This window comes from Aulostomus chinensis, chromosome 19, assembly GCF_037954235.1.
Source record: "Aulostomus chinensis isolate RoL2024-O1b breed Wild chromosome 19, RoL_Achi_v1.0, whole genome shotgun sequence".
Lineage (NCBI taxonomy): Eukaryota > Metazoa > Chordata > Actinopteri > Syngnathiformes > Aulostomidae > Aulostomus > Aulostomus chinensis.
In genome coordinates this window covers 7,900,694-7,924,790 of record NC_141338.1, presented here as the reverse complement: position 1 = coordinate 7,924,790, position 24,097 = coordinate 7,900,694, and the positions used below count along the sequence as shown (strand labels likewise).

Sequence of the window (24,097 nt, the reverse complement as noted above, 5' to 3'; positions counted from 1 at the left end):
CATTTGAGATCAAATGAGGCAAGAAATGAAACCCACGACGACTCATTTAATCTGACAACGGATGGGAAGTCGTCGATGCAGAGCAAGCAATCTGATTGCACGGTCCATAATGGATATGTTTTAATTTGTCATAATCACAACCTACTTTAATGTGATCGGGTCGGTCCTGCACAAGGCGGCCAGCTTGTGAGTCGGATCAGTAGCAGATAATGTGGGATATATAGAAATATTGGCAGATATCCAGGCTCAGGCACTGGAATGAGCTCGAAACCAAGCAACAAATTGTTGTATTCCTGTATCTTTCAGGAGGGTTTTTTAAATTCTTCATCATACATTAGGCCTCCTCATCTATTATTTGATAGGTGCTCTGTGACCTATCCACTGACAGACCTCGTCACACACCACAGGAAGCCCTGCTCTGTCACCGCTCCACCCTACTGGACCATCAGCTCCTGTTGGGGGATGAAGGGGTCCTTCAACCTCCGCCATGGGAGCAGTCAGTAAGCAGCGAACACGCCCAGTGTCCAGCCATCATGCAGTGTTTCAAATACCCTCGAGCCTTCTTTTCAACCATGTTTCTCTTTATAGCAACAAAGGAACCGCTAGCAGGTGTACGGATCTCTCCCTGACTTGCACAACACTGCAACCCATGAGTAAACTATACCCAGTGGGGGGGGCTATGGGTGCATGGTCCACCACTTACATGTGTAACCTACTTCTCTCTTAACTTGTTCATCGTGCTTGGCTCACAGCTGGCAATGGCTTTACATGCACTATTACACTCCAGCTGTGGTTATGGGTTCATTAGGCCATTTATAGATGATCCAGTGACGGAAATATGTCTGCCTCCTGAATGTTAGGAGGCGATATGCTCCGTTATAGCTGGTTACTGTCATCATTTTCACTGGTGTACTTTTTGCACCAAATACTAAGTTAGCCAACGATAGTCAGCGTCCCTGTGAAACAGCGGGCTTACAGTAAATTCAAAGGCTTTTTTTTGAAGAAGTTCAGTGTGACTTTATAAAGTTTGTCCATCCAGAAATGTGTTGTTTTGCCTTACCGTCGTCTGTGACTATACCTCTTTGACTGTGCGCTGCTTACCTCTGGGTTAAATACCACTCCAGCACCTACAGAACATCTCATGGTAATCATAGTCCATGATCCTTTTGATTCCCATCTGTATTGTCTGGTTAAATAAGTCTGGTTTTGAAAAGTACAATTTTGGTCCGATGCCTGTGTTTCCAAGTACTTTGAAAGTCCAGTTTTAATATTTTGGGACAAAAACATGAAATTGACTTTTTCTTACCCTTGGAAATATGCTTTGGTCATAATTAGTACAGCCACTAGAGGGCATCTGTCAGGTAGATAGTGATTGTTTCACTGCTAGTGTTTACAATCTATCCTAATGTTTTTCAAGAAAAGACAATCCCCTCTTCCCACAGCATAAGATACCATAATGCAATTACCAAATTTAACATAATGTTGATGCGGTTGATGCTTGTTTGTCATCAGTAGAGCTTATCATACCTGCTCCTGACAGTAGCAAATACACATTTTACAAAGTGGAGGTTGTCCTGAACTCTTTAGATCTGGAAGTAGATGACAAAATTCTCACGTACTTTGACAAGCAGTGGTTGCAGAAATTTGCCAGCTGATAAGAATTTAGTGGTGGCAAGAAAGACGGTAATAATGACGGTCTGTCAAATCTGTGTCCCAATGGGCAATAAAAGTGCAAAAGACTTAAACTAAAAAATACTAAGGAAACATGAAACACTGGTAGTATTATTATAAGAATTTTGCTTTCAAAATACAAATATATGAATTTCCAAATCTGTCATCTGAAAACACATTTGTCGTTCTTGAGCATTTGTACTATCTGCTCTCTTACAAATTGTAAATTGCTAATTAAATGTGTAGGTGGTAACTGTTCGCATGAACGTGATGATGGTGGTGACAAGCAAATCGCAGGGGTGGCTATTCAGTTTTGTTTATTGATTTTGATATTTTTCCTGTCATTTTTGTGTCAGAAGAACATTACTGTATTACACAATGCAGATATCTCATATCCGACAGTGTGCGCAGCATTTCGAAGGGGCAGTTAAGAGAAAACAAAATGCACACCTGCATTTGGAATGGTCTCTTCCACTATTCTGCAAGCCTCCCCTGAATGAGTCATCCAGCCGGCTCCTCATTGGATAAGACCATGCCATCCCTAGGGATTGCCTTGCAGAGGCAGAAAGGCCTTGCTTCCATTCACAGAAACATTGGTATGCCAGCCTGCTATTTCATTCACATAAAAGACAAAATATTGAATGCTTTTCGTCCACCGCTCTTTTTCTCCTTTGTATTTTTGCCTCTTCTTTTGATTTGCAAAGGCCTGCCTTTTCTCCCCTGCTTTTGTGTTTGCCTTTGTTTCTGAGGAGAGAAGGCAGACGTGCTGTTTTTTTTTTTTTTTTTCTATATTTGCCAGGCAGGAAAGAGAGATGTTGGGAGGGACTGCAGTGCGAAATCTGCTGCAGAGTGAGAGCGGAAGCTGCTTATGAATGAGTGTCAGTCTTTCGGCTTTGCTAGATGCTCCTGAGGACATTTTACATGAATGGTGTCTGGCTGTGTGCTTTCTGCTGCCGGGGAGACAAAGATGCTTCATTGCTGCTGGTTTTAAGGAGACTCTTGGGCTTCTTCTATTGTCTTTTTTTTTTTTTTTCTTTCATTGACTGAGAAACATGTCATTCATACTGGTGTTCGTCTGAGTTGTGTCATTCATGTAGTTCACCGGACTATTTGCTGGGTATTTTAGATGTGATCCACTCTCTGCTTTATAGTTATGGAACTGAATTCTTTTGTGTTCTTTGGCTGCAGAACGGCGATAGTGAATTAGTGAGACATATTAAAAAATCTGTCTCCAAACAAATAGATAGAAAATGGAAAGTGAAACAAAGGGAAGGACATTTTCCTTTATTCTTTATTGCAGTAATGTCTGATTTTTACAGAAACAAGTAGTCATGGGCATTTGAAGGTGCAAAACTGAGATAACATTTGTCCATATGATGCATCTATTACACAGAATATGGACACTTGTGGTAATGTTATAGTTATCTCATTATGATGTTTCATTAAGTGATTTATGGAGGTTTATTTAACATCCTTTAAGAAAAAAACATATTTTTTTGCATTTAAAGAAGAAAGAACCAGGCCCCTTTTTTTAATTGATTAAAAAAAAGATTTGGGCAGACAGAGTAATAGATGCTAGTTTTCATCACCTTTGTCACCTCATTTATTGTCTACTCTGCAAATTATTGTGTCATCCTTTTTCCAATCAATTATATTAGATGTTTAGATGAATTCCAGCAAACAATTACAGATAATTATTTTATTGAATTAAATAATCCCACGACCTCTCATTCTCAATTTCCTTTTCCCATTAAAACAAATACGAGGGCGAGAATTACCGAGCATAAATAACAGGCTGGTGAATTTAACAATTGATTGGTTCTAGTTTGCTGTAAGTGGGAGTTTTTTTTTCCCTCTCCCTCCAACAGGAAGTGATTTGCAGTGTTCAGCAAGCCTTTTGTTGAGAAGGTTTTCTCAGATCAGTGAGTCATGCTTCAGCTCTGAGCCGGCAGGCAGCAGTCAGTAGAGAGTGTTTGCTCTTCCCTCACAGTATCCATGATCATCGACAACATAGACCTTTCTCTGATCTTACTTTTTGGATTTTCGGGGGTAGAAATCTGCAGCAGCAGCAGAAGCATCACCGCTGGAAACCAAACAAGCTGCACCACAACACTGGCAGCCTTGTAGGGACCTTTTCCTCTTCATCCTCCTTTTTCCTCTGCTTCAGTGTTGTGTTTCCATGGATTTTGTCTATGTGTTTCTTTCTGACGAACTGGATTGTAGCTCTGGATTTAACTGATAGCAGATTGGACTTTGGCGACAGCAGCAGCAGCAGCAGCTCAACACAACCACCACTGTAACCTCAATAGAGAAAATTACAGTCAGGTGGCCTGTGATTGCTAAAAGGCGTTTGCTGCCTGTACCGCTGCTGCTATGTTACAGGAGAGGGTAATCAGCACGGCTCAGCCACGTCTGCCAGCACACTTGTGAAAGAGGCAGGCTGTGCGTGTTGGTTGGTGGAGAGAGGGTAGAGAGCCAGAGAGAGAAGGGTATGCTTCACCGTACCAAATACAACCGCTTCAGGAATGAGTCAGTAACATCCGTCGATGAGCTTCTCCACGGCCTGTCCATGAACCCCAAGGTCTCGGCCACCCCCCAGTCTGCTGCCGAGACATCTTACACACCTCCGACTGAGGTCCAGCCCTCCTCCACCACCACTGCTTCCAGCACCCCCACCAGCCACGGCTCTGACCACCTGGAAGATGGAGGTACCCTCTGTACCCTCATCAACAAGGTGTCCAGCCTGAAATTCAGCAACTCGGGCAGCCTGCTGGGCATCAAGGGTCTGCCCTCAGCTGTCAAGGACCTGGCTGTGTCTAAGCTGCAGGGGGGTGGGGGATTGGGCTCAGGCAGCTCCAGTGGCTCAAGCCCCAGTGCGGCAGCAGCAGCCTCTGGTGTGGGTGGCTCGTTGTGCAGCTTGGCCTCCCATTCAACCCCCTGCTCGCAGCTGGAGCCAGCCATCAGCATGAGCAAGAAGAGCAGGCTGGATGAGCTTCAGCCTGGTGGAGAGGACTGGAATCCAGGTGGAGGTGGAGGACTGGTGAGCAAACCTTCCAGAGGATGGCTACACTCAAGTGAGAAGATCTCTGGTCCAGGAGTGACATACATTGTGAAGGTTGGTGGTCTCTCTCTTCCAGTCTTTACCAATTCTGTCAATGACTCAAGCTTAGCTCTGTGTAAGGGAGGGAAGAGATAACGGTGTTCCACTTGCACATCACAGCATGCCCTTGAATGTGGGTTGGCTTCAGCAGAAAGCTGAGTGAAGGAGCAGCTAGCAGAAAATAGGCATTGAATAATTCAACAAATAGAGAAGGTCGGAGTGGGGGAAAAGTAAAACAAAAGCCTGTGATGACAAAAGAAAAAGCAGCAAATACCAGTGGTTACTGTAAACATTGCCGTCCATACAGCGTTTCTGTCGGTCTTGTGCATGTGAAGCCACAGCGTTAGGCTTTTGTAACCATGGTGATGTGTTATTTCTGTACATTGTGCATCTCTGTGAGCTCCACGGCTGTTTTTGCTTGCAGATAGGGAAATGGTGGAATAGAGAAGAAGCAAACGGTGTCTCATCACACCCAATGTTGCTTCATTCAGCCATCATACATCATTTAAAGCAGCACAAGTTGGTGCACAACTACGAGTGCTGTGAATGTCATCATGCCAGCAATGAGTCACTAGCTTGAGGAGTGATGATGCCGAGCCTCGGCTCTTCAAGGTGTGAAGTGAATGAAAAATGGAATAAACCATTTTCACTGATGCCGTATAGACGCAGTAAATTGTGCATTTGCTTTGTATTAATACAGCAACATTAAACAAAAAGCATTTGAGGGCGAAATGTGCTGTCGTCCACACCGAGTGAGTCAGTATGATTCCCATCATATGACACCTAGCACAACTTGTCTGAACAAAGCCCACACTATGTGACCACTGTGACATTCCATTAACCGCGTTAAGGCCGAGAGTGCTTATTTGTCCAGTCAATGTTGCCTAAAGCGTCCGTACTATGACAGGGGAAATGGGTCTGGTGTGTGCTCACCCCAACCCCCTGCTTTTCCTGTGGTTTAGGTTCCATGTAAATCAAGCTCAGTGTGGTGCTGTGCTCACAGCACTTTTAATTAGCGTCATGTGGTCACTCCTTGCACATCATGCACCATTACTCCAAAGTGATCGACAGTGACACTGTTTACACTCACTTTTAGCCCTCAGTAGCTGTGTGTTTGCAATTACTCCAAGTTTGTGATACATTACATTGATTTTATATGCTTTTTTGGGGGGGTTAACTTCACTTCATATAGGAAATATGTCACAGTTGAGGTTAGAGTCAGTGGGAGAACAAAGAATATTCAAGTGTGGGTGCATCAAAATTGTGCTTCATTTCCATTTTATGCTTCTTGTGTGTCACCTTCAGGTAAAAGTATTTCCCCACAAAATTTAGTTCAAAGATAGTAGTACTTTTTATTTTTTTAGATTGTACGTGCAAAAAAAGCTGGCATATTTTGTGTTTGTACTATGAGATTTAAAGTGCAGCAATGGGTTCTTTCATAGCCTAGTGTGAACCCTTAAGTTTTACATGCAGCAAACATTTTATATGTTGCATCAGTTGATAGTGTTCTAAAGTGGCTGAAAGTTTGAACTTCAATCTTCAACTTTGCTCTTACCAAGGACCCTCTTTGTAGAATTCTTGTACAGCGCCCTAATAGGTGGGATAATTTGGATGATAAAGTCTACCAGCTAGATATATCAGGGTTAAATCACCTTATCATATGTTTATGCCCATATGTTTATTTATTAGCTGTGAGGCTGCTTTAATTATCACTAATCATACTTTTTCCTAGTTTGCATTAGTAAAACTTAAATTTTTTATTTAGTTTTTTTTTTTTTTTTTTTTTACATAGAAATGTAGGTGCTTTTTTTTATTGTCATTAGCTCCTGTGGTAATGCATAGCAACATGTTCACATGACAGGGCAGGAGAAAAAATACATAATAAACACATTGTTAAGAACAATGCTAGTCACAGGAAATGACAGTTTCTGTGACGTTTTGGTCGGTTGGGACGTTACACCAGAGTAAGCCTTACGTCCCAAACGTTGACACAAATTTAGTTTAGCGTAGACTTCCCACCCTCCCTGAAAGGGCAATTTACTGTACAAAAGGCTAATGCAACAGGCTGCGGGATTTTTACACTCTTCATTCCTATTTGTAGACTATTTATAGGGCAACAGCTGCAAGTTATTTTATTTCCTGGACGTGTAGGGACATCATGTAAGAAACTGACTCTGATGACTAAATATATGAATGAGCATTATGTTTAATGGTATGTTCCAGTTCATAAATAGGAACAAGACGGACACTTGGAGAGAGCAGAGCCTGACCAACACAGGTGTAAAGAATTCATTTCTGTTTTTTGCTTCGTTTAGATAAGTCTGCACACCCTACACCCCTCTGTCAGATTATGTATCTATATTTTATATACCGCCTGCACTACTTAGTCTATTGTATTATTGCAAATGTTGTAATACATGGCTGTTTGTCAACTGCCTGTTGGTGTTCAGCATACATAAATAATAGTGACTTATATAGTGTACATACTGATAGTGTTGTACCCTGTAATCCCTCAAAAAAATCTAAAAATGATTATATTTGTACCAAGCTAACATGTTCCCTTGCATCCGGAGAATATTATTTATAGGCCAGTGCATTTCTGTAGCACATTTAATTTATAATGAGACACTTTGTCTGTATGGACATGCAACTTTCATTGGATTTTCTGATTAATAATTCGTCCTATAATGTGTACAATACACTGTTTGAGAGGAAACACTATCCCCTTGTTACAGAATGACCAAAATACATCCCCTTGATAGCCTACCATCCCCCCTCTTCGTGCCCTAGTAGCAGAGGGATTGTTTAGTTAAATATGTTGGTCTGACTCATTGATCCTTTATCTGCCTGAGGTTTGTTAGAATCCATGGCCCCGATTATCACTCTAAAATATTAGTAGGCTGCATGAGCTGCAGCGACGAATCCATGGCACTGTAGTAGCAGACGGATTTGTAATTCCATCTTCTCAGACCTGTCTTTCTGTCAGTTTGGTTTTCATTCTGTAATATTTTTTGGTTTAAATACTCAACACTATACACAATGTGTAGTTGAGGAGAACATGAGGATTGTAGAGAGACATTAATACTTCTATGATCATAAACTATGCTGCTAAAAATACATCCCAGACACAAAATACATTTAATGAGAGGCATGAATCCAGTTCTAGTTTATGACTGCAGCTGTTTGGGTGGTAAAACCTGATGATAATATTTGGATTTTGCATCAAAGGACAGAATCATACATGCACTGTGATGCAAATATCATTTCCCGAGCCCACTAGGGGGTACTAGAGTACAAACGCGTAATGTATTACAGTATGTTGCTGAGCATCGTGTGAGGACAACTCAGTGTCGTTTTGATGTATATCTGATTATGTTTGTAACATCAGGTTTTACTGCCTGAACCCACTAGGTGGCGCTACAGCTGAAAATTCAGGGACTCACATCCATTGTGTCTGACCATGTGGAGTCCAACAAATTTCAAAATTGGTTACCACACCATGGAAAACTTCTTAAAGGGATAGTTCCGATTTTTTTTTTTTTTTTGAAGTTCAGTCCTATTTGTTTCGTACCAGTGGAGATGTTGATTGACAGAGTTCTTGCTCGGAACACTATGTGCTGTTCCTCGTAATAGCCCAGGAAAATTGGACAAAAACAACATTCGGGGTCACTGGCGTCACGCTCCTATGTGTTCAAGCTGACCGAGGCTCACTGAAATCTGCTGTGTATGCAAATTTCAGCGAGCCTCCGTCAACTTGTACGTACACCAGTGTGACCCTGTATGCTGTTTTTGACTCAAAGCCTCAAAGAAGTGTAAAAAAGAACAGTCATGTCCTGTTGCCACCAGGTGGTGCTATGACTTATATACCCCAACACTACAGCCCTTCTTCAAGTTCAGTGAAAAATTTGCCTTGTGTTTTTTAGGATTTCTCTGATGTCGGCCTCCTCTTGTTTTTATAAAGTCCAGTTTTACTGTGCCAATCATCTACAGGTTTGTTTTTACAGATCGAGTGAAGGAAGCCTCCATGTTGTGCTCAGAATAGTTGGATCAGTTTTAGAACAGCTTGATCTATTTCTGGCCTCGCTGAATTCTGCATTTTAAACTCTTCTGTGAATAGAAAACATGGAAAGTGATCAAACCTATTATTGGCTGTGCTACATCATGTAGGTCACTGTATTTTAAGTTATTGTCTGGTTATTTCTTCTTTAACAAGAGCGTAAACTTGACTTTGAACTTCTTGTTTTATGACACAAACTGAATTTCAAAGCTTTTTATGCCTTAAAATGAAGTGGTAACTATGATGCGTGGTTTAATGAGACTACAGAAACGTCATCATGCCCAAAACAGAGGAAACACAGAGGTAGTTGCGATGACCTTGACGCAGTGATCCCGGCGTTTAGTACGCTAGCTCGCTACCTCTAAAGAGTCCATCTGTGCTTCAAAAAGTTGTAAAGATTATCTTATGAAACAAAGGTTCAGTTCACCACAGCGAAACAATCTCAAATCAAAGGGAACTCTTGGCGATGCAAATGCCTGCATTGGCCTACAAAAATACATCATCGCTTCAGCTGGCCATTGATGTGCTTAAGTACCATTTTGATGGTTTTACAGCGAGTAAAATGACAACCTGCTATCTTTTATGCGCTCTTGTTGAGGCTATACTGTTACTGAAGCCATTTTAAACCTCTTTCTTAAATGGTTTGTTTGCTTGTTACTGGTCTGATATCTTTTTCTGTATCCTGAGTAAAGGTCTGAGTTTTTATCTCACCGGTCCATCTCTGACTCATGCTTTTGGGTCCATTTCCTGTTCGGCTTCCATCAGTTGTTATAGAAAATGGCATTTGTCTGCTGGTACTCTCAAATTATCACAGGAGGGAATGGCCTGAAAGTTCTGATTATAACAACTAACTCCTTTATTAAAAGTAGTGGAAGTAGAGATGTGAGACTGTCTGGATGTGTGTTTTGTTTACAGCCAGGTCATGAATGTGATTCTTATAACGAGAGGAACTCATCAGCACAAAGTGTTCCCAGTCTGCAATATTATTCAGGAGAGGTGTTGTAATGTGAGTAGGTGGCGAGTAATGAAGATGATTTTATGCGATAGGAGAACTACAGTCACCTTAGAAACTCGTGTGGCATAGTAACACTGATGTAGATTCAAAATAACATGTTTTTGTTCGGTTTTGCACTGAGTTTGACAGATTTTGGTTTTGTGAACCCCTCGTCTTAGCTGAGATCCTGTTAGATCCCGATATCAACTGGTTGGGAAACACAAATCATTTCATGAAAAAGCATTTGTTAGTGTAAGAGATAATTTTGCATTTTTAAAATGATGTCTTTGAATAACAAATGCATTTATTTGCCATCTTCTTTAGAGCCAGACAAGCAGATAGATACCTTTTCTTTCCTCTGTGTGTGCCGTACGGAGCTGAGATAGCTAGTTAGCTTAGCACAATAAATGGTAATGGTGGCAAGAGTTAGCATACTTCCATCATTGAACAGATAAGATTCAGGGTCTTAGTTTTTCCAGAAGTAAGTCTCCCCATCCTCTCTTAAAAAGTCAGCCATGATTGGTAGTAGTAATAGCAAAGTGTCGCTGGTACGCTAACCTGCCCGTTCACTACGATGTATTGTGCTTAGCTAACTGGTGGTCAGCTAGTCTCTGTGGATCCAAGCTCTCTTATGCAGCACAGAGGAGGGAAGGGGATCTATCTGCTTGTCTTGCTCTTGGGGGAAAATTGTATTTCCTAAAAAGCCGGTGTATGTCCTTTTTAAGAGATATGTAACATATACACTTCAAGATTAAGAAAATGTCACTAAATAAAACAGTTCACTGACAATATAATTGAAAATCCTTAAAATATAAAACAACAACAAATCAAATTGCTGACCCTGGCTTTAAATCCCAATTATCCAGGTTCTTTTTGTTTTGTTTTGTTTTACTGCTAGTGAAGAAATTCTTCCTGAATTTCCCTCTGGCTTGTCTTTCTTTCTTTTTCAGTATCTGGGTTGTATCGAAGTCCTGCGATCAATGAGGTCTCTAGATTTCACCACAAGGTCACAAATAACAAGGTATGTCCACGCTTTGTTGTCAGATTTTTTAGGGTTCAATGAATTTTTCTAAGAGCAAAGCAGAAGATGGAACAACAACTGAGTCAGTGGGGTTTGTTTTAGACCTTTTGGTTCATATTTTTAAAAAGAAATCTGTTTGTATTCATGATTTTAGTTTTACATTTGTTTGGAAATACCTTCAACTAAAAGATCAGAAGAACCAGACAAAAAAATGTAGCTTTGGGGTTTTATTTAAAGTTGAAATAGACATTTATAGCATTTTGCTCTATTAAGGGCATTTTAACAAAAGTGATTAGAGCAATATAGTAATACCGCATATTTCAATCAGCTGATGTAAATATTGTAGTGCGTCATATTTTCATAGAAATAAATGAACATCAAGCCCTCGTCACATGAGTTCAAAGCATGCTCGTGAGCTCAACATACAAGGTGACCCTTCCCCTGCATTTCATGATATACTGGGTTTGCATTTGTGGTGATATTCTATGGGTGGAGCCAGCCAAGACAGCTGAGAGTGGAAACTGTCTCTTCTGTAGCAGAAAGTGTTTAAGTTCTTAAATCTGCACCCAAATGTCTTGCTATGATTGTTTTTAGTACCTGCATGCCACCTTTTCAATGCCGCCTTTTCAACCTACACTGTATGACCTTTAACAGAACTTCAGTCTCTAAACCCCCCCCCCCTCAGATTTCAGATGGAACTTTAAGGTCATGATTTGCTCACACGTAATTTTCTGTGACTATTTATATCTTAATCATTGGCCAATGTGCAGCGAGCCAAAGGCTTGACAGTGAATCAGTTTGTGTCATGTCCATTTTTCTGCTTGGCTTGCTGAAGTCAGTTTGGTGTAGATGTTAGCCAGCAAGGACACACAGTTGTATGCTCTCTTTCACTCTCTTGGTTTGTTTCCGTCTCTAATAAAGAAACTGAAGAAAAGATAGACAAACAGAGGGTGAAAGCTATGTCTCATGCTGTTGCTATTATTAGATTTCTCCTTTTTCCTAAAGAACCTACTGCTGTGATTGATTTATCCACCTAGAGAGGATACAGACATTAACATTTCTGCTCCTGTCTTGAAACCAACATGTACAAGTCTCAGAGGGGAATTAACTCTATATATAGCCTCTATTTTAGCTATATATTGTTGTCGTTTACATTTTGTTGATATCAAGAGTTTTATATTTGACTCTGAGGTTATGAAGCAATGTAAACAAACCCGTTACATGATTTCTAGAGGTGCAGGACATTTGCAGTATTTCCTGTTGAACCACATAAAACACATTGTTGGCTTATCTTATCTTATCTTTCTCTTATCTTGGCAGAGGAAATTTCCCACTTCCTCCGACATCTTTTTTTTTTTTTTCTTTACAGCCGCTGGTTATTGATTTTTGCAGTTTATTTATTCATGGATGAGTCATATCGTATCCTCCATGTGTTAATAGGCACAAAACGGATTGCAGCATCAGCAAATTAATCAAACCATCCATCCCAATCCATTTCAAGCCACCGCAAAACACATAGAACCCCAAAAATACTGCATCTCAGTTTATGTGTGTCCATATGTGCCTGTCACAGTGACCTTGACCTTTGACCAACTCATATTTCCACGTAATCCTTTTGGGTCCCAGTGGAAGGTTTGACTATATTGGAAGAGGTTCCTTCAGAGCGTCCCTTACATATCACATTCATGTAACAGTGACCTTGATCTTTGACCACCACATTTGTTTAGTTAAGTATGGAGTTCAAGTGGGTGTTTGCACCAAAATAAAATAAATCCCATCCTGGAATTCCTGATTAATGCACTTAACAACAATGAGCCAGGTGAACGGCTTGTTTGATTTTTTTTATTCTAATTCTGTTCAGTATAACAAAACGACAACTGATGTAACATTTCGCTGCATTATTCATTTAATATATTAGGTTGCTACACAGTTCAATAAATCCCCCGAAACAGCTCAATGAAAAACGCTAAATTTTCCACAAAGCTATTTGTATACAGGAGGCAATAATATGTTCCTATTATAGTGCTGATATCAGGTACTGTGTAAGGAAAGGAAGACAACTCACTGACTTTTGCTGAACATGAAAAGAGTATTTTTTTACACTAAAAATGTACTTTTAAATATAGGATACAATTAAATGCAATAAAAAGCCATATATTCTTTATTTTCAATCCAGCATTAATAGCTCGTACTGATTTTGGGTCCCTGTGTCACTTTACATGGAAGCTATTCAAAAAACACTAAATCTTGCTGTGTATTTAAAACAATAGAGTTTACACTAAAATAGTTGTGTAAATTATAGGCGGCATTAAAATGTATGTAGAAAGCAATGATATTTTACCAATCTAGTACTAATATCTAATTTGGAGTGCCTAGGCCACTTGATATGAGTATATTTTACAATAAAATGTTGAAATAAAACATAGGAGCCAATAAAATGCAACAGAAAGATTTGTGTCCTTTATTTTCAAACGAGTTTAGATAGGCTGATTTGGAATCCCTAGGTCACTTAACCTGGAAGCTTTAAATGGAAGGAAAATATATGAAAAACAATGGATTTTGCTATGAATTATTCTCACATTACATAATATTATTGCATAAGCCTCAACATAAATGGGACAGACGTACAATATTATTTGTTTGGTGTGCAATCCCCAATGAGGGATTTTCAGTGTGCGTTACTGTATGGTCACCATCTTGGCCTCATCCTTCTCTCCTCTTCCCCCAAGGGAGGCCATCAGTCTGGTTTGTGAGGCTGTTCCAGGGACCAAAGGAGCCCTGCGGAAGAGGAAGGTACATGGGTGGACAGGGAGGAGGGGAAGGATAGAAATACGGGCAGACCAGGGGTGATGTGAATGAATGTTAGTGGAAGAGGAATAAAGAGAAAACAGGATTAGAATTTAATTTACTCACTATATATAGCATTGGCTCTCTCGCTCTCATTCTTCCTTTATGTAAAAAGAAGAATAACAGTGATAGCAAAAGGAAGAAATGATGAGAGATTGTAGCGAGTGGAGAGAGCGGCTGAGGAGACATGAAGAGGTATGGGACTGTATGTGCGTGGGCGTAGCTCCAGCCCACAATGCATTTCACACCGCGCGCAGTGCTTAGTGACTCATGTGGAGCACAATATCTGTGATCAGGAGGCTGAGCATGTGTGTGTGTGTGTGTGTGTGTGTGTGTGTGTGTCTTAATGTTTGGTGTGAAATGAAGCATTACCCTGCTCTCTAGAGCTCGCTCAAATGTCAGGGAAGAGTATAGAACACGAGAAGCGTGCCGACTAGTTTCCCTCTCGGAACAGACGTACGATGTAAATGTTGTTTGAGTTTTATGACAAATGTGCCAGCGTGACATCAGCTTGTTATTGAGAATTCTGGATTGGTTTGGACGACTCAATCTGGCCTTTTTTCACCCAAATCCACAACACTTCACGGCCCCCTAATATTCAATGAAATACAAATGATTCATTTTGTAGAGGTGAATGAAAAATAATAGAAATAAAATGATTAGAGCCCATCTGATATTTTGGATTATATTTACTGATATTGACCCATCAGAATAGTACATGTATGTGTGTGCAGATTGGAAATTCACTTTTTTTTGAAGAACATAATTCAAAGGGAGATGCTGTGGTAAACTTAAAACGATTAAATTCCCAATGAAGTTTCTATTGTTTTACTGGTCGAATGGCCCAAGTTTTATATGACTGATAAATCAGTTTGGCCAATTTTTTTTAATCACCATATATGTTATCGCCCGTGTTCCATCATGAAAACTTAGATACTTGTAGTGATTTGTATTTGACTTGTGGTACTTGTACAGCTACTCAATTACCACTGAAGTTTGTTCTTTCAGTGCACTGATGTCATTTTGGACACAAGATGTGTTTTTACATGGGAAATAGCCTGCCTGATACACATCTTCATCAAAATGATCTTACGCCTTCATATTGGCATAAGCACCTCGAATGAGCTTCTTCTATCAGTCAAATATAAGAGACAGTCTCATAAAAACAACCTTTAATGTTATAATTAATTTGATCTGTGTCTGTCTGTCTCCTCTGTTTCTCCAGCCTCCGTCCAAAGCTCTGTCCAGCATCTTGGGGAAGAGCAACCTGCAGTTTGCCGGCATGTCCATCAACCTAAACATCTCCACCAGTAGCCTCAACCTGATGACCCCTGACTGCAAACAGGTAGGTCTGCAACTTCTCTAAACAGTAAAATTGAGAAGTTGCAGGCTAACATGTAAATACAAACATGAATTATGAAGTATGGGACATCTTATGTCTCGCAGTTCAACAACATTCTGAAATACAACATTTCATATCTGTAGATTCTATAATCAATTTGAAATAAGGCACATTTTATGTTATCCAAGTGTTACATGGCGAAATATATAATACTGTAAAACATGACCAGGTGTGATCAGTGAGAAATGATGGACTAATTGTAATGAAGGGACTGTTAAAAACAAGTAACTCCCAGAAACCACACGTACTGCATTACTGAGCGTTGGGTCAAAAGAAGACAATGTATATGCTTAAAATGTTGTTTGAGGCATATATGACACATATTTCTCATTCAAGGTCTATCAACAAAAATTAAAAACAACAAATAAATTTACATTTGTTTGCTGGCCAGTGGTACATCAAGAGGAAATGTTATTTTTGCTGCTGCTAAAGTGTGTTTATGTAGTAAACAACATCAAGAGCACGTGCCACCTCCACGTATGTGCAAGCTGAATTTCCCTGCACATCATGGTATTAACCTGGTAGTTTGATAATAAAACTGTTTCTCTGTGGCGAGGAGGGTCAGTGGTGCAGCTGCCATGCACTGTCAATCCCAGTGTGTGTGTGTGTGTGTGTGTGTGTGTGTGTGTGTGTGTGTGTGTGTGTGTGTGTGTGTCTTGTTTCTACCAGCAGATGGCGCCAAAGGGGGAAAAATATAAGTCTTAACATAGAAACACCTTGTGAAATCCTGAGCGCCACCTCTTAGACAACTGACCCAGAAAAAAAACAGTAGATTTTGCCTTTGATAAAATTGTAAACACCTAAAGGTTTCAATGAAGCTCTGATGTCTCGGTGAGCAAACAAGATGATCTGAAAAATAATAACACGTAAAAAGCATGGATCCATTATAATAATTAATCGTGCCAGAAAGAAGTACCACATGAACCACTTTTCACTTCTGCACAGATTGAAGTAACAAGATACAAAGAAGTTTAAAAGTTTCGTATAAGGGACAGAACTAGACTTGAGTCTTACCTCTTGTGCAACTAATTGTCATTTGGATCCAGTTTCATGTTTGAACTACCCTCTAAAGACCTTCAGCTAGAAAGCAAATATTTCCGTGTCAAACTCTTCCGTTAACACGTGGCCACCTCCCTGTGAACCACACACCCGGCAAGCTGCTGTTAGCACGTGTGTGTGTGTGTGTGTGTGTGTGTGTGTGTGTGTAATCTTTGCTGAATAACAATGTACTGTGTTATTTTGCAGATCATAGCCAACCATCATATGCAGTCCATCTCCTTTGCATCAGGCGGAGACCCTGTAAGTAACTCAATAGCCTGTATGAAGTTTTGGAATAATAGAAAATATTTTCATTCCTGTGCAGTCCTGAAAATGACATTTATATACAGTACATCAATATTTTTCTACTTGTTTTCACTCTATTTCCTCTCTTTTATATTGCTTGTTTACTTATTTATAACAGTATTTATTGACATTTCAAACAGGACTACCCTGATTTGCTGCTGTAACACCGTGTATTTCCCTTTTCTTAGGGCTAATAATGGATTGTCTTATTGTATCTTTTCTTAAATTGGCAATGGGAGACACTTTGTGTGATATTTATCCAAAGTTATATTGTATATCGTGACCTTGAGAGCTCAGCACACTGCAACTTAAACCAATATTCAAACTGGAAATCCAGAAAACGTCCTCGTTAACACATCACATGTTGTCATGTGATAACAGTTTGTGTTGTGAGTTTGGGGTGCATTTTCTAAGCATTTCCCAAGTGTTGTTATTTGTTAGAAGATGTATTCATTTAATTTTGCTCATATTTGTCTATTTTGGGGTTTTCTCTGGCGGTCAGGGCCACATTTAGACTGCCATATTGTCCCTGATTTGAACTTTGAGAACTCTCTGCCTTTCATTCAGTCGGCTACAGGCATTGACATTGCAATTGTTTTACTTCTTCACACGTTCCTTTGACTGCAGCAGAATAATAATAAAATCACTTTAATCCATGTTTTTTTTTAACCATCGCCATGACGATGACAAAGAATAAAATAGTTGTCACGTGACAATGAAATGTTTAAATGTGTCTTTTTCTAGGACACAACTGACTATGTCGCCTATGTAGCAAAGGACCCTGTAAACAGAAGAGGTAGGGGTCCATTCCTTTAGTACTCCTACGTGACTCATGCATGCAGGAAATATGGTCACTTTGATTTGTTGCCCTCACCCTTGCCAGCATGCCACATCCTGGAGTGCTCCGACGGTCTGGCCCAGGACGTCATCAGCACCATCGGCCAGGCGTTCGACCTTCGCTTCCAGCAGTACCTGCAGTGTCCCTCCAGCAAGCAGCCGTCCTCCACACACGACAGGTGAGGCGCTGAATATATAAACCACCATTAACTATGAGACTGTGTTGAGTTCAGTGATTTCAAAGGTGTTTCTGCAGGGTAATTAACATGGAGGAGTTACCATGGACAGAGGAGGAGGAGGAGTCAGCAGAGCACCCTTACTACAACAACATCCCCGGCAAGATGCCGCCTCCCGGAGGCTTCATCGACACCCGGCTGACCAATCAGAATACAGCTTCAGATGGTTGCCAGGTAATCAAACATGAGAAATGTGGGGTGAAAAAAAATTGAAAAAATCCTCCTGAAGGCAATCCAGAAATATCATATCTGTGAAAGTCTTTCCAGTTGAAAAATGTAAACTTTCAAAACCAGATATGTAGCAGTGTGATTCCAGCAATCAGTCCTCTCTCTGTTGTTCTTCACATGTGAACAAATACTGCATGCAGACAGCCCATAATCTTCTGGTTCACTTCCTGCAATTGCGTCAGATGAAGGTCAGGTTTTGCTCTCACTGCAGTTGAACCGGAGTATGTTGGTTTGGAACCATATCAAGACCGAATGGGGAGGTGTTCTGTCTGCGCTGGAGTATAATTACTGCTTTCACAAGTGCCCAAACAAACCACATCACCTTCAAATATTCACTGTGTGTATGTGTGTGCACGTCATCAGATGGGCCCCGGCTCCGTAGACCAGACATACTACCAGGGACGGCACTGTGGAGAAAACTGGGGAGAGGAGAGGAAGCCCATCTTCATCCAACAGGGTGAGAAGACTCACCACATGAACGCTAATTGGACTCTGAAGCTCCTCACCAAACCAAAACTATGATTCTTTCTCCTGAACCTCCAGGATCATTTGATACGGGCAGTCTGCCTGAGAACAAAGGTCAGGCGCCAAAAGCAGGCGAGATGCCCACGTACGTTAACACTCAGCAGATTGATGCGCAGGTGCTGGCGGTGCTGCAGGCCGAGGCGGAGAATGTGACAAAGGGCATGGCGGCTGCAGCCAAAGAGAGTCCACAGAAGGACCTGTTTGACATGAGTAAGTCTTCAAGCTTTGGTCGGTCATTTTGATTTGGGAGCCTCACTTTTATGTGTAGTTATGTGAAAGTTAGTAAAGGAAAACTGACCTGTTGAGGGTGATGAACAATGTAAGATGGCTCCCGAATCAGAGTCTTTAATTATACAGTGAAGGCTTCCTGGCTTTCTCTCCCAGTGACTTCAGTGTGGCAATATAATAACACCATGTCAGTGTAAAGACACAAGGAGGAGATTATTCTTCCCTTTGTCAACTTCAAACTAAGCTTTGCTATTTTTGGACATGGAAGATCAGTTTCCTAATGATGTGTTTAACCCCCGTATGTATGAAGAACCATGACGGAAATTACATGTGAGCGCCGAGCTACAACTGCTTAAAGAGACAGTAGTTTTGATGTCCTTGTCCGCCTGCTGTATTTCTTTAACTGCTAACAGACGGATCTTACATCTTACCTGTAATCCAACTTTGTTGTGCGTCCTCTTCAGGACTAGTCAACGCTGGAGTCACATTAGCTTTGAATCAACCTTAGCCTGGTGAGATACGGAGCTCAAAAGTTGAACTCTGCACATCTCCACCACTGTGAGGAGTTAGAAAGTAACTGAACCTCAACAACAATGCAGGTCCCAACTGGTTCTTATAGTTGATGACGTGAAAATTGGTAATACAGACTAGAAGAAAATGGTGTGTCTCAAAGCAACAAGCTATAATGTTAACGTTAGCCAAGTAAACACAGCTCTGAGTGCAGGTATTGCAGAATGGACTCGATAACAGCAATGAAACCAGAGCAGGAGTATGAACCGACTGAGAAAAGAGGTTCTTGGCCGTTTGAGATGTGATGGCTTCATGCTGAAGGAGCTTGTCTGTCGAGTCAAGTAGTCGGTTCTCTCGTAGTGGATCCAGATGCCACTGCAGAGCTCAGCTTTTGAGGTTGGTGATACAGATGGTCTCACCAGGCTAACGGTATGAGCATGTCTGTGGTTTTCATGAACACCTCCCATCATCCTCACCCTGACAAATATTACATCATATGATTATCAAGTCATAGGGACACTCCTCTAAAGCTGAAGAAACGGTGACTGATACCCTTCCTCTCTTAATTCATCATTCTGGCACTGCCCTCACACATACCAGAACCCTTTGAAGATGCCATTCAGTCCCAGTCCCATCAGCCCTCCCAGGGGCAAACCCAGTCCCAGGTTTCCTGTCTTCACAAGGCAGCCTCTGTGGACAACTCGAGCCCCCTCCTCGCGCGCTCGCTGGCCTTCCGAGCACAGGAGGAGCTGGAGGGTCAGACGTGGTACCACGGCAAAATGAGCCGACGTGATGCTGAGAAACTGCTAAATGAGGACGGGGACTTCCTGGTTCGTAAGAGCACCACCAACCCAGGGTCCTACGTTCTGACGGGGATGCACAATGGACTTGCCAAACATCTCCTGCTGGTGGACCCAGAGGGCACGGTAAGGGCTGGATATGAGGACCGGCAGGGGCCTCATTAGTACCTAATAGTGTCAGTGCTGCTAGCAGGTTTATGCAAAAACAACGCGGCCGAATTTCACCAAACTTGGTGGAAAGGTGCAGCTCAGACCAAGGAAGAGCCCATTACATTTTGGGGCTGATCCGTTAAACAGAGTGAAAAATTCTTTTTTTTTTTGGCTGAGTCACCTCTGCAGAGTTATGTGCTCTCCAAGTTCATTCTAGGGAGACAGAAATTATGTGAAAATGATGTGAGCAAACACTCACCTTTTTTTAAATACAATTTTTCTTCCTCTCTTTCAAAGGTACGGACGAAAGATCATGTATTTGACAGCATAAGCCACCTTATTGGCCATCACCGTGAGAACAATCTGCCAATCGTGTCAGCGGGGAGTGAACTGTGTCTCCTCCAGCCAGTTGGAAGGAAACAGTGATGCTTGCAATGCCTGATGGGAAATGAAGCTCTGAACAGTCTCTCCTACAATCCTGAAACTTGAAGATGAAACATGAGGAGAAGTGGCGTGAAAGGCTCTATGTGCTGACAGGAAACGGGCCGCTGTTCCTTAACCGCAGGCACTGGAAGACGCAAGATTTGTTTAAGATCAAAAAAATATTTATAGAACTGTTATTTTGTTGTGACGACTGAAATGCTATATTTTTGAGAAGACATAGGTGCATTTGGACATAAAAATCTTGATTTGGTGTTTTAAAAGATTTAAAAAAAAAAAAAGAAAGATGTTCTTGTAGTTTAGATGAAGTGAAATTTAAAAAAAAAAAACCTCAAAGAAGTGTTAACAAGAGTATTTTAGAATAAAAACCTGAAATTTTAGTTTTTGTCTGTCAAGCACAACCACGTTTCTACTGGTAGAAAGAGGTGGAGGAAACAAAAACATTTCCAACAACAAATGCTGTTTGTATTGAATTACTTTAGGGGAGGAAAAAAAAAAAGAAGTCCTTTAATCTTACCAATAGCGTGACAGCTCACTCAATGAATCACTATTTGAGATTTTTGGGGGATTAGAATCGATGTTTTGCTTTGCAGTAGTCCCAAAGTGTTGGGTCCAAACAGACATCCTTCATAGTGCTGTCAATGGCTTTAAAGATACACCTTTTATAAAAGTATTTTCTTGTGTCACTGCAGTCGCATGACTTAAAATCAACTGTTCTTGTGGACATTGTTCGTAGACCTTAATACCCCTTTATTTGAAAGAGGTGCTTGTGTATGCTGACACTGTAAAATATTTATGCTTTTCAAACGGTGATTATTTCTTAATTGGTTTTCTCTGGATTCTTCTTTTAGGTGTGTAGTCAAGGATTAGTTTCTGGGGCTTGAGTCACGCAATGCACATTCTTTGATTTTTTTTTGGTTTTGTTTGTTAAGGTTTTTAGTGAACTTTAAAAACAACAACAACACAAACGTATTCTTATCATTTGAATGACCACAAGTGAATAGCACAATCAGAGGGTTCGGCGATCGCGTGTCAGCTGTAACGAGACAATTCACCAGTGTGATGAGATTTACTTTTCACTGAAAAGGCTGAATTAAAACAAATGTTTTGAGTTCACGCTCGATCCAAAATATCACACGATTACATGAGGAAATACGAATCTAATTTTTCAGTGTATATTTCTGACACAGCACTTGATATCGCCACAGTTCGCTCTCACGTCAAAGCTCCTCCGTTACCTATAGAAGCCTTTTGTGCCTGTGAAAGCAAAAATAAAGATTAGAAAAATAGTCGGGGTAGGGTTCCCCCATGCAAGTCATAATTATGAGATTAATAAGTCATCATGACAGATTTGAAAATATCTTGATTTTTATCTCATAATTATGGCTAAATTTCATAATTATGACTTTTGGATTTCTTAATGATGAATTCTTCATCTTAAAATTATGAAATGAAAAGTCAAAATTCTGAGACAAGTTGAAAATAAGAAGCTAAGTGGCTACATTTGAGATGAAAATCTAAAAAATGTGACATAAGAGTCCGTTATTAAAAAAAGTCACAATTATGGGACAAAATGTTGAAAATGACTAATAATTATGAGATGTGTGATTTAGCAAATTTAGATATTTTGAAATTAATCATCACGAATTCTCATCTCAAAATTATGACTTCTCTGAAAGACTTTTCCTTAAGCTTTTATTTTATTTTATTTTTTTGTTTATACTGGCAGAAATGAGCTCCCATACGTCTCACTTACTAGTAGCAAACGATATTATCTGGCTGCTGTTTACTTGAGGTGCAACGGCACTAAAATCTAAATTTCTACCAGGCAGGTTTTCATGATTTCTTGACTGAGTTCATTTCCATTTTGCAGTCGACGCCACGCGATCGTTGCTCCCGGCAGTTCTACTGTGTCCGCTGACAGCTGATGGCTCACTGAGCTCGTACCCAGCAGTTCCAGCAACCTAAGTTTTGAAATGCTCTCATCCTTACTATTATCAGAACTCTGATGGATACCAAATGAACGGGGCATTGTGTCGATATGCACTGGACCACTTCAGTTGAACCAAAATCAGCATGTGTTCAATGAGTTTGACAAGACAGATGCAATGTAATATAACGTGCCTGTATTTTGCTGCAAGAGGGAGTGTACAGTACATGCATCACACAACAACACACATTTAGCAAAGAGCAGTATGGGGGGGGGGGGCGTTCTAAATCAATCCAGCAGATTTTGGTTTAAGAGACTCGATTCCTTGTGTCCTCTGTTTTCTGTGAGGAAAATACGTGAGGGGAACCATTTTTTTTGGGGGCACTTTTGAGAGAAAGTTGAGAATAAAAGGGCGCAGCGAATCAGTTTCGTCCACGCTGACTGACTTTTACTTTGATTCTCCGTGACATGATTTCATCGAGTCTAACATCTTGGAAGAAGACATAACGGCCAAATCCATTTGAAAACAAAACGAAACGAAACAAAAAAAAGGCTATTTTGAGACTTTATTTTGTGGGGATAAAAGTTTTGGCAAATCACCCACGTCAAACTGAACTTTAATGTAGAAACAAGTCTGTACTATATCTCTGATGATTCCTTATACAACCAAACTAGCGGTGACACAAATAATAATATGGCTTTTTCCAGATTTCTGTTGATGAAAATGTGCCTTTCATTTGTACAAATGGTGTTTCATTTCTTTCTCTCTCTCTTCAAAGTGCAATAGCTGATTTTCGATGAGGCATGCCTGTTCACTAGAGGTCGTGTTTCGCCCTGCTGCGTGTTGCTGCTTGAGACTACCGTTTTTTCTCTCTCTCTCTCTCTCTCTTTCTCTCTGTCCTCCTCTCCCTCCTCCCTCTCTACTATATACATGTATTATAAATGTATCATTTCCGGATTCTAAATATGAATCTTTGTCAGAGAGAATCACACAAAAACTCACTATTTTGGAACAGGTACAGTAAAAAAAAAAAAAAAAAAAAAAAAAAAAGGGAAAAAAAAAAGAAATAAAAACAAAGGAGTCCAAATGATGTTTACAGATTTAATCTTTTGGTTGTATGGGTTTATCATTATTCTGTATGACTGCTGGCAATAAAACCGTGAATGTGTAGTATTTCTGTGGTTCTCTGTGCTGTCATAATCAACAGTAATGCACCTCATTAGTGTCGTTTAGGCACGGTTCAAATTTAAAGGGTCGGTTCAAATGATCAACATTTATTTTCATTTATACGGAGATCGCCGGCCGTGCAGGTACTTCTCAGTGCTGACCTTGTGAACATGGTAAAACTCTGCAGATGTTTTTGGTGAACTTTTCTTTATTATAATTATTTCTTTTAATAGTACTTGTTTTATAGTACTTGTTACAAGAAATGGGGTGGGGGTGGGGGATTCCTTTGAAAAAATGATCAGTGTCAAATATTTTCAGTTTCTCACTTGCCCGAATACAAAATAGTTCCAATAAAAGCTGCGGTGCTACGGCGACGTCTCTACAGCTGCGATCAATAATCGTCTCCAAATCTGGATATTAAAAGAACAACAACAACAAAACTATCTGCATGGCCAGATTCCACTGGAGGTAAAGCACTGCCCAACAAGCCAGAAATGTGCCCTCTACTGGCCCCATCAAGCAGTCCAAGTAAGTTTGACGTGTCTTGAGATTGTCGTCTCTCCGCCCCCCCCCCCCCCCCCCCCCCCCCCAAAAGCTCAGACTAAACC

General features: G+C 40.5%; 1 protein-coding gene across 1 annotated transcript; it reads left to right on the top strand.

Moving 5' to 3' along the window:
• The first annotated feature begins 2,204 nt into the window (after positions 1 to 2,204).
• On the top strand, positions 2,205 to 23,679 carry shc3 (SHC (Src homology 2 domain containing) transforming protein 3). Its single transcript, XM_086187460.1, has 12 exons — positions 2,205 to 4,786; positions 10,773 to 10,843; positions 13,573 to 13,636; positions 14,916 to 15,035; positions 16,338 to 16,391; positions 17,181 to 17,232; positions 17,320 to 17,452; positions 17,530 to 17,683; positions 18,101 to 18,194; positions 18,281 to 18,472; positions 19,601 to 19,926; positions 20,248 to 23,679. The coding sequence occupies exons 1-12, from the start codon at positions 4,163 to 4,165 to the stop codon at positions 20,374 to 20,376; spliced, it is 2,013 nt and encodes a 670-aa protein (XP_086043586.1). The 5' UTR covers positions 2,205 to 4,162; the 3' UTR covers positions 20,377 to 23,679.
• Positions 23,680 to 24,097: the final 418 nt, after the last annotated feature.